The 11,027-nt window shown below is 31.9% G+C and overlaps 2 protein-coding genes and 1 non-coding gene across 3 annotated transcripts; all 3 read left to right on the top strand.

The window, feature by feature from the left end:
- Window positions 1-524: 524 nt before the first annotated feature.
- On the top strand, window positions 525-1,838 carry LOC114180680 (vinorine synthase-like). Its single transcript, XM_028066983.1, has one exon. It carries the CDS (start codon window positions 525-527, stop codon window positions 1,836-1,838), a length of 1,314 nt encoding a protein of 437 aa, XP_027922784.1.
- A 5,444-nt stretch (window positions 1,839-7,282) lies between these two features.
- On the top strand, window positions 7,283-7,996 carry LOC114180679 (vinorine synthase-like). The gene has a single exon (XM_028066982.1). The coding sequence runs from the start codon at window positions 7,283-7,285 to the stop codon at window positions 7,994-7,996; it is 714 nt and encodes a 237-aa protein (XP_027922783.1).
- A 2,245-nt stretch (window positions 7,997-10,241) lies between these two features.
- On the top strand, window positions 10,242-10,315 carry TRNAI-AAU. Its single transcript has one exon. It is a non-coding gene; the product is annotated as a tRNA-Ile (tRNA).
- Window positions 10,316-11,027: the final 712 nt, after the last annotated feature.

The following is an 11,027-nucleotide window of genomic DNA, read 5'->3' as shown; positions in this document are numbered from 1 at the left end:
TTCTAAATTTAACAGTAATAAAGATTATTATTTTACCAATTTTATCCTCCAAATAACTTTTCTTTTCTAAATTTAACAGTTTTTCTCAATTTGACCATTTTTTTAAACTTAATAATTTTTCAATTAAAAATTTATATACAAAATAAATAAAAATTCTTTATAATAAAATTATAAAAATTATTTATATTTAATTTTATAAGTATAATGATACAAATTTTATTTTTTAATATGATAAAAAAAGTGAATATTAACGTGTTCTTGCTTCAACATGAGATGTGAAACGCATTGGACACTTTAAATTATTCAATGTAATTGGTTAACGTTTGAGAACTAAAATACATGAATGTTTCCCGACAGTAATAAATTTCAACCTCACATCTCACATCAAAGTTAAAAGAATAAAATCATATTTAATTCTTATAAAATCATATTTAATTCTTAAAAATATTCATTTAGAAAATTGTTTCTAACATTCCTCAAGTAGTATATATCTAAATTCAAGCTTGTTTAGTTATAGTTTGAGAATGGAAATTAACATCACATCAAGAGAAACCATTAAACCATCACAGCCAACTTCTGCAGAATGCAAAACCTTAAAATTAAGCTTGATAGATGGGTTTCAACTCAACACCTATTTTCCATTGATCCTCTATTACAGCAAAACCACCAGCCTTCAAGGATTCTCAGATGTCTCAACTCAGTTGAAGAAATCGCTATCTGAAGCACTAACCATTTTCTACCCTCTTGCAGGTAGAAGAAGAGATTACGTTTCCATTGATTGCAACGATGAAGGTGCAATTTTCATGGAAGCTTCAGTGAACACCACAATGGAACTGTTCTTAAAACCACCAAATTTAGAACTGCTAAACCAGTTACTTCCATGTGAGCCTGACAAGTGCCATCCTCACGAAGAAGTGTTGCCCCAGTTACTTGTTCAAGTAAACAAATTCCAATGTGGAGGAATAGCCATTGGGTTGTGCAACCTCCACATTCTCTTGGATGCATATTCTTATAGTGCCTTCTTGAAAACCTGGTTTGCAATTTGCAGAGGGTCAAAGGGAGAAATCTCATGGCCAGATTTCTCTTCTGCTGCTTCTGCCTTCCCTCAAAGAGACATCACTGGTATACGTGGTTGCACGTTCAATCTAATAGAAGAAAATTGCAGCACAAGAAGATTCTTGTTTGATCACAAAGCCATCAATGAGCTAAAATCCATGTCAACAAGTGATGAAACAAAACCAACACGATACCAAGCAGTATCTTCATTCGTATGCAAACATATGATTGTAGCAATCAAAGAGCAATGTTGTGACAAAACAAGACCAAATGTTGCATGTCATACTGTGGACATGAGAAGAAGGATGGGGCAACCTTTCTCAAAAGGTGTTGTTGGAAATTTGCTTTGGCCTGCATTGGTTGTTCTTGAGGGTGTCAACAAGAACACTGAGATCATAGATTTGGTTGAGATTCTAAAAGAAGGATTTGGTAAGCTCACAAAGGATTTATTTCTAAAACTTCAGAATGATCCTGGTTTTTTGTGGAGTGATGAGTATGCAGAGCTAATGCTTGAAGGTATAGCAACAAAAAGACCAATCTCATTGGTGTTCACAAGTTGGGCTAATATGGGATTCAATGAAGTGGATTTTGGTTGTGGAAAACCTTGTTGGCTATCTTATAGAGGAGGTACTAAAGAAACAACCTCAAACACAGCAATATTGCTGGAAACAAGAGAGGGATTCGAGGCATGGATCAGAATGTCGGAGAAAAATATGAATATCTTGGAAGATGATGTGGATTTCCTTCGATTTGCATTGCTTAATCCTAGTGTTTTAATCTAAACGTTGAGCTAATAAAGATAAAATGTAATGGAAGTTTCTTTTGTTTTGTTTTTCTTAACATCATTGCCGAAATAAATTAAATCGCTTTATCTTCATAATAAGAATAAAGAAACTGTCCAGGTCTTGAAACATTGGATAGTAGGCATGGTGAGCATTCTGTGACACATTCAACTCTTGAAGTTGATTAAGAACCATCCTTTCAAACTATGAGTATGCAGGTCCATTATCCTATGGAGGATGATATCTCAATGGCCATAGGTGTGGATCAAAGGCATCATCTTCACCTTGGTTTGTTCCACTTGTTCCAGCCTGATGATCATTGGTTCCAACTTCAACATCTGATGCAGCTTCTCCTTCTACTGGCCACGTGTTGCCAATTTTTGTGAATCCCATATTGTGCATGTTGTGTGCGTAAACATGGTTCAACATCCAGTTGATTCCTCAAGTTCTCCTTCCACATCAACTCCAAAATGCTCAATGAACTTGGAGATAAGCACAACATAAGGCAAATTGAAATCAGTTAGCCTTTGGGCCTTCATCACGTGGTCTCGAATAAGGATGATGATTTGCTTCCTAGTGATCTCAATCAAGAAGGTTTGAATCCTATCTTCATGACCTTCAAACCATGCTTCAAGCCTTCCATGATTCAAGGCAATATGAGGGGATGAAGTGGGTGGAATAAAATTCTCCTGATCTGATGGAGCATTTCTTTGTCTATGAGGCATATTGAATCTTGGTATGACTCTTACTAGTAGATATGAGTGCAAATGCATGGTGCTTATGCATGTATTTATAGAATCAACGTGTTGATTTTAATAATCAGTCAATTGATTTCCACAAATATTTTGAATTCAATGCAGTACGGAATCATAGCCAATTAAATGCATTGGATTCTATGTATGATCATAAAGCTGATGTTTCCTAAGCATTCTATGTGCTATCTACTCAAAGCAAGTCACAACATATGCATGCACAGTGGAAATCATGTAATAAAAGTGCTTTATAATCAATGCAATTTGAAAAGGTGGTTTTAGTTGATGAAATAGTTGTTATTTACTACTACCATAGATCATAGAGTGTCACGCGATGAGTTGTTTAACTAGGTCAATCAATTCAATTTAATTCAAGTAGTTACACATCAACATAAGTGAAATCAACACATAAAAATACAAAGTCAGTCGATTAAAATGTTCTAAGTCATGTAGACTAAGTGCAGTGGCAATTTTAAGTGAAATCTATGTGTTGTTTTTGTAAAATCGACACATTAAAAATTTTCAGAACACACGATTCATGTTGTGACAATTTTAATATTAAATAAACTTAATATTATCGAAATATTTAATAAAATATCAATTTTAATAAAAATAATCATAACATCTATATAAAAGTTAAATTTGGTCTAAATTTGGAGCATAAGAAATTGAAATTTTTTAAAAAAATTTGGGACTGAAATCAAATCAAATTAACAAATATGGGAATCAAATTGAGATTCATACAATAACTTGACATGTGTCACCATACTAGATTGACATGTGGCATAAATATTTAAAAAAAAAATAAAAAAATAAAAAAATAGGGAGTTGACACGTGGTACCTCCTTAACGGTGTTAGTTTCATACTGAAATGACTTAATTGTTACTCATTTACAAATATGTTGACCTAATTGAGACTGATAAAAATATGAGAACCAAATTGAGATTTTGTTACAAAATCGATGACTAATAGAGTATTTTAATCTAATAATAATAATAATAATAATAATCTATATCTATGTAATAATAATAATTAATAACAATACTAAATATATAGATAATAATAATAATAATAATAATAATAATAATAATAATAATAATAATGATGATGATAAAGATAATGATAATGATAATGATGATGATAATAATAATAATGTTAAAATTTGAGTTATTTATTTGACACCACTAGATAATGATAATGGTAATTATTATAATAATAGCGATATCAATAATGATAATAATAATAATAATAATAATAATAATAATAATAATAATAATAATAATAATAATAATAATAATAATAATGATAATGATGATGATAGTATTTGAGATATTTATACTGTTTGATAATAACAATAATGATAATTATAATAATAATGATAATGAATTAATAATCTTAATAATAATAATGATAGTAATAATGATAATAATTATAATGAAATAATAATAATAATAATAATAATAATAATAATAAAAAAAAAAAAGGGAAAGCTAACCAATGCTTTAAGAGTAAGGGAGTGGTTAAAATATAATTAATAATCACTACTTTTATGTTAAAGAATGGAATATTTAATTTCACTAATTAAATGAAGTGAGGGAAAAGAAACTCAATGAAGTTTAAAATTCATATTTTAATTGTTTTTTTAATTAGATGTTTAACACATTATTACTTGATAGTTGATACACCGGATTGTATACTTTCTTTATTTTCGTTTGTTGTTTTCTATGTTAATTTAAGTTTTTTTTTTTACGTTTAATTATCTTTTGATTTTTGTTAACATTAAACTGAAAGAAACGATTAAAAAGAAAGAGAAATGGTACAACAACATTAAACTTATTTTTATATTTAATTAATTTTTAACTTTTGTTTGGGTGCATAAATAAATTGTCAAGTACAACTAGAAAACTTATGAATATTTTTGTTATTTACAGTAAAACTATATTAATGATTATTAATGTCATAGTTAACTACAAATTTTTTTGTAAAATTTAAATTCTTAACTAGTGCTCAACCAGTACCTTACACTAGTTAGAAGGATCTAATAAAAGTGATAATAATAATAATAATAATAATAATAATAATAATAATAATAATAATAATAATAATAATAATAATAATAATAATAATAATAATAATAATAATATCAATTATGATATTAATAATAATAATTATAATAACTTTTGAGTTATGTACAACGTCGTTCTCATTTGTTATTTATTAAGAAACAAATTTGACATATCAAAAAAATTCATTATAATTGTTTAAAAGAATTATATTCTTTTACTTTTAAAATTTAAAAATTAAAATATATTAAAGTTTCGAATAAGTATTTATCATTAAAGTTCAATTACTAAAAACACAAAATTAATCTATTATTTATATTAATTTTCTACATCGTTTTCTAACATTCCTCAAGTAGTATATATAAACAAATACCAATGAACAAAATTCTTATGAGATCTCTTGTTCATATCTAAATTTAAGCTTGTGTAGTGATAGTTTGAGAATGGAAATTAACATCACATCAAGAGAAGCCATTAAACCATCAGTGCCAACTTCTGCAGAATGCAAAACCTTAAAATTATGCTTGCTGGATGGGTTTCAACACAACACCTATTTTCCATTGATCCTCTTTTACAGCAAAACCACCAACCTTCAAGGATTCTCAGATGTCTCAACTCAGTTGAAGAAATCACTATCCGAGGCACTAACCATTTTCTACCCTCTTGCAGGTAGAAGAAGAGATTACGTTTCCATTGATTGCAACGATGAAGGTGCAATTTTCATGGAAGCTTCGGTGAACACCACCATGGAACTGTTCTTAAAACCACCCAAATTAGAACTGCTAAACCAGTTACTTCCATGTGAGTAGGGGTGGGCATGGATTGAATTTTTAATGATCCAATCCACATCCATTTTATATCCAAATAATTGGATTAGATTTTTGATCCAAATCCATTTTTTTAGCAAAAGTAGTTTGGATTTTTTTAAAATCCAGATCCAAATATTTGGATAATGATTTAAATCCAATCCAAATATTTAGATCAAGTTCAAAATCCAGAATCCATTTCTTATAAAATAAATTTAAATTGATTTTTTTAAAACTTGTGTCATTAAGGCCCGGATGACCCGGATGAGACCGACGACCCGGACGAGCCCAACAACTCAGAGGGGCCCGACGACCCGAACGGGCTCGACGACCCGAACGGGCCGGACAACCCGGACGGGCCCGACACCACGAACAGGCTCGACGACGTGAACGGGTCGGACAACCCGAATGGGCCCGACGAGCCGGACAGACCCGTCTAAACAGTCGGGCCTAATCGGGTAGTCAGACGCGTTCGAGTCGTGGGGCTCGTCTGGGTCGTCGGGTACGTCAACGTCGTCAGACCCGTCCGAGTTGTCGAGCCCATCCAGGTTGTCGATCATGTACGGGTCGTCAAGTCCGTTTGGGTCGTCGGGCCCGTCCGGGTCGTAGGGCTCATCCAAGACGTCGAGCCGGTCTGAGTCGTAGGGCACGTTCAAGTAGACGCGCATGTTCGTGTCGTTGTGCCATCTGGGTCGTAAAGGTCCGTGTAGGTCGTCAGGCCCGTCTGGGTCGTCGGGCCCATCTGGGTCGTCTGAGTCGTCAGGTCCGTTCGGATCGTTCGACCCATGGGTCGTTCGGCCCGTTCGTATCGTCGTGCCCATTCGGGTCATAAGGCCCGTGTAGGTCGTTAGACTCGTCTGGCCCGTCCGGGTCATCATGCCCATCTGGGTCGCCAGGGCCCGTCCAGGTCGTCCACCCTATCTGGGTCTTCGGGCCCGTCCGGGTCGTCGAGCCCGTCCGGGTCATCAGGCCCGTTTGGGTCGTTCGGGTCTTCGGGCCTGCCTGACCCGTTCGGTTCTTCGAGCTCGCTTGAGTCATTTGGGTCATCGGGCCCGCTTGGCCCGTTCGGGTCTTCGAGCTCGCTTGGCCCGTTCGGATCTTCGGGCCCACCTGCCTCGTTCGGTTCATTGGGCTCACTCGAATTTTTCGGATCGTTGGGCCCGATCGACTCGTTCGGTTTTTCGGGCTCGCCTAGTCCGTTCATATCTTTAGGCCCGCCCAACCTCTTATGATCGTTGGGCCTGCTCGATCCGTATAGGTCGTCGAGCAAGGCCCGTCCTAGTCTGAATTTAGCATAGTGCATCTCAACCTTTAGTCTAACCCAACTAAAAATTTAAATTGAAAATTTGGATTGGATTTTTTGGATTATCCATATTTAGAAATCTTGATTTATAAAATGGATATCCAATCCATAAAATATATAAAATGTAGATTAGATTGAAATCCATATCCATTAAATGGATTTTAAATGGATTGGATTTTTAATAAAATAGATTATAAATGAATTGGATTGGAACAAAAGTGGATTGGATCAAGAAAATTAGATTTTTTGCCCACCCCTACATGTGAGCCTAACAAGTGCCATCCTCACGAAGAAGTGCTGCCCCAGTTACTTGTTCAAGTAAACAAATTCCAATGTGGAGGAATAGCCATTGGGTTGTGCAACCTCCACATTCTCTTGGATGTATATTCTTGCAGTGCCTTCTTGAAAACCTGGTTTGCAATTTGCAAAGGGTCAAAGGGAGAAATCTCATGGCCAGATTTCCCTTCTGCTGCTTCTGCCTTCCCTCCAAGAAACACCACTGGTATACGTGCTGGCATAATGAACATAAAGAAGGACTCAAAAATAGAAGAAAATTGCAGCACAAGAAGATTCTTGTTTGATCACAAAGCCATCAATGAGCTAAAATCCATGTCAACAAGTGATGAAACAAAACCAACACGATACCAAGTAGTATCTTCCTTCATAAGCAAACATATGATTGTAGCAATCAAAGAGCAATGTTGTGACAAAACAAGACCAATGGTTGCATGTCATACTGTGGACATTAGAAGAAGGATGGGGCAACCTTTCTCAAAAGGTGTTGTTGGAAATCTTGTTTGGCCTGCATTGGTTGTTCTTGAGGGTGTCAACAAGAACACTGAAATCATAGATTTGGTTAAAATTCTGAAAGAAGGACTTGCAAAACTCACAAAGGATTTGTTTCTGAAACTGCAAAATGATCCTAGTTTTTTGTGGAGTGATGAGTATGCAGAACTAATGCTTGAAGGTATTGCATCAAATAAACCAATCTCATTGGTGTTCACAAGTTGGGCTAATATGGGATTCAATGAAGTGGATTTTGGTTGTGGAAAACCTTTTTGGCTATCTCATAGAGGAGGTACTAAAGAAAGTATCTCAAACACAGTGATATTGATGGAAACAAGAGAGGGAATAGAGGCATGGATCAGAATGTCAGAGCAACATATAGCTATCTTGGAAGATGATGTGGATTTCCTTCGATTTGCATTGTTTAATCCTAGTGTTTTACTTTAAATCTTAAGCCAATAAAGATAAAATGTAATGAGAGTTTCTTTTGTATCGATTTTCTTAACATCAATGCTGAAATAAATTAAATTGTTTTATCTTCACAACAAGAAGAAAAAAAATGGTGTAATTAGAGTTGCTATCTATATTAGAAGATTGATTTCTTTTTTCTAAAATTTTAATGTAGATATTTTATTCAATACTTCTGCAATTCAAGAATTAGATGAGGGTTATCTCTTCTTACACTTCCATAGTTACTAACTTCCATAGTAATAGAAAAGACTAAAGTATCCTTCATCATTGTTGCGACTATCTCTGCTTCTATCATCACTGCTAGTGAAGAGGAAGAAAAAAAGAGGGAGAACGTGAAAAAAATCTTGTTCAGGAAAGCTCTTTCTAAAACATATTTTATGTTTAAGAAAACTCTTACTTTTACTTGATGTTTCATAAAAGTCTTACTAAAATGCATTTCATGTGGGATGTTCCGGAAAACTTGTTTTGGAAAATATTGTATATGTTGTTAAAAGTTTGTTCTATTTTGAAACATTTGTTCTAGAATGAATTTTATGCATTTTTTTTTCTATAAGTTATATTCCAAACATCTTCTTTCGAAAATTCTAAATAAACTTCCAAAAATTCTCGAAAATCATCATTTTGGAAAACTTCTTTCAAACTTTTAGAACAAATTTACTTTTAAAGAGGATAAAATCTTCATTTTGAAAATTTGAGGGTCCACAAAATTATGGAGGTGCAGAAAGTAAAAGCCTTAAACGAGTGTTACTCATGAATATAGAAGGTTACTTAGACATGTATCAAAAAATCTTATTTAATCTAGAATTCGATTTTTTGTTCTTTCATTCATTGTACACTTTTAATGGATCTAATGTTATGAATTAATGTAATCCATCTGGTTTTCTGCAATTACTCATATTAGTCTTTATGAAATTTAATTATTTGTCTTAACTAGATGTATGTCTTGAGTTGTATATTTTGGGTTGCATTTTTTATATCTATAATAATATATAAAGGAGATTCTTCTTTTATATCCACATTTTAAAATACCAATTTTATCCTTTAAATATAATAATTTTTTAAATTTTTAAAAATTGACTTTTATTTTTATAAACTTTTTATAAAATCTTCTTATATATTTCACTTTATTTAATAAATATAAGTTTAGTTTATATATTAACTTAATAATATTACAATATTATCACCTACTAATATAGTATCACACATATTTAAAAAATATATACACAGTCGCGATAGCGCTTGTGTTTACGCTAGTATATAAATAGGATTTTTCATCTTTGTAATGAGATACTGAATGTTAGTTTTCATTCTCTCTTATTCTCTCTTCTTATTCTTTCTTATTCCTTTTATTATTAGCCTTATATTTTATAACATATTATCAGCACGATGCTCTAACAACCTGAGCTAGGTAATTATTTTTCTATATTTATATATATAATATTAATTATTTTTCCTTTTATATTTGTTGCACTCACTTTTCATTATTCATTTAATATAAGTTTGTTAATATAAATTTGTTATACATTATAAACTATGATGCACAGATACGATACGTGTATTGGATACGACACGTATCTGATACGTCGATACGTTTATTTTCAAAATAACAAGATATGATACGTGATATATGAATATTGAAAAATGTACAATAATTCTTAAAAAATATAATAATTATATGATTGTTATTGTATGAATCCAAATTTCCTAATAGCTAATGTTAGTAACCAATTTAGAAACTAATTCATAATTAAAACTATTCTAAATATCAATTTAGAGACCAATTATAGTTATTTTGAAACTATTTTAGTTGTCAATTTGGTCACTATATAATGACTAATTATTTTTTGTCACTAAATTTGATCATTATTTCAAATATTTTCTTGTAGTATATTACGACTTTATAAATTAGATACTTCATTGATAAGAATCGATAAAATATCCTAAAGTATCGGAAATGATATGTATCAGACACGAATACGTGACCCAAATTGAAGTATCAGTGCATCATAGCTTGTCAATAAAAGACAATGGGTAATATAGTAATTTTGGTAATATCTTCTTTTCTTATTATGTAATAGATTAGTCAATATACAATTTTTTTGTTTTTTGTTTTTTTCCTTTTATAATTAGTTGGTATCCAATTATTTTTCCAATAAAAAGTTTACCGGATTATTTTTTTCAATAAACAAGTTTAACAGGTATTTAGAATAGAGAAATGCATGGCCTATTAGCTCAGTTGGTTAGAGCGTCGTGCTAATAATGCGAAGGTCATAGGTTCGAGACCTGTATAGGCCATCTGTTTTCGGTTAGAGCGTCATGCTACCATTGTCTTTTTTGTGTCTTTTTTGTTTTCTTTTTTTTTTTCCTTTTATAATTATTCAATTTTCAAATTATGATGCACGGATACACGGATACGATACTAAAGTAAAAAGATATAAATTATTGCCATCATAAAAGTACCATTACAAGAAAACTCTTAAATAATGACAAATTTTAGTAACCAAAAATATGTTAGAGACCAATTTCCTATTTAGATACCAATTAATTTGGTAGTCAAAACTTGGTAGATAATGTTAGAGACCAATTTAGAAACAAATTTTTTTGGTAGTCAAAATCTTGGTAGCTAATGTTAGTGACCAATTTGGAAATCAATTCATAATATAAACTATTTTAATTATCAATTTAGAGACCAATTATAATTTTCCGGAATTATTTTAGCTGTCAATAAATTTTAGTTTTTAAATTGGTACCTAAATTGGACACTATATAGTGACTAATTATTTTTTGTCACCAAAGTTGGTCATTATTCAAAGATTTTCTTGTAGTGTACTACGACTTTATAAATTAGATACTTCATTAATAAGTATCGTAAAAGATCCTAAATTATCAGACACGGATACGTGTCAGACACGGATATGTGTCAGACACAGATACGTGACTCAAGTTATAGTATCGGTGTATCATAGATTTTAAACCATATTCTAACTATATAAACGAATTATAATTT

This window comes from Vigna unguiculata, chromosome 4, assembly GCF_004118075.2.
Source record: "Vigna unguiculata cultivar IT97K-499-35 chromosome 4, ASM411807v1, whole genome shotgun sequence".
Classification (NCBI taxonomy): domain Eukaryota; kingdom Viridiplantae; phylum Streptophyta; class Magnoliopsida; order Fabales; family Fabaceae; genus Vigna; species Vigna unguiculata.
Note: the sequence above shows the minus strand (reverse complement) of the source record. Positions and strands in the feature narration are given on the sequence as shown.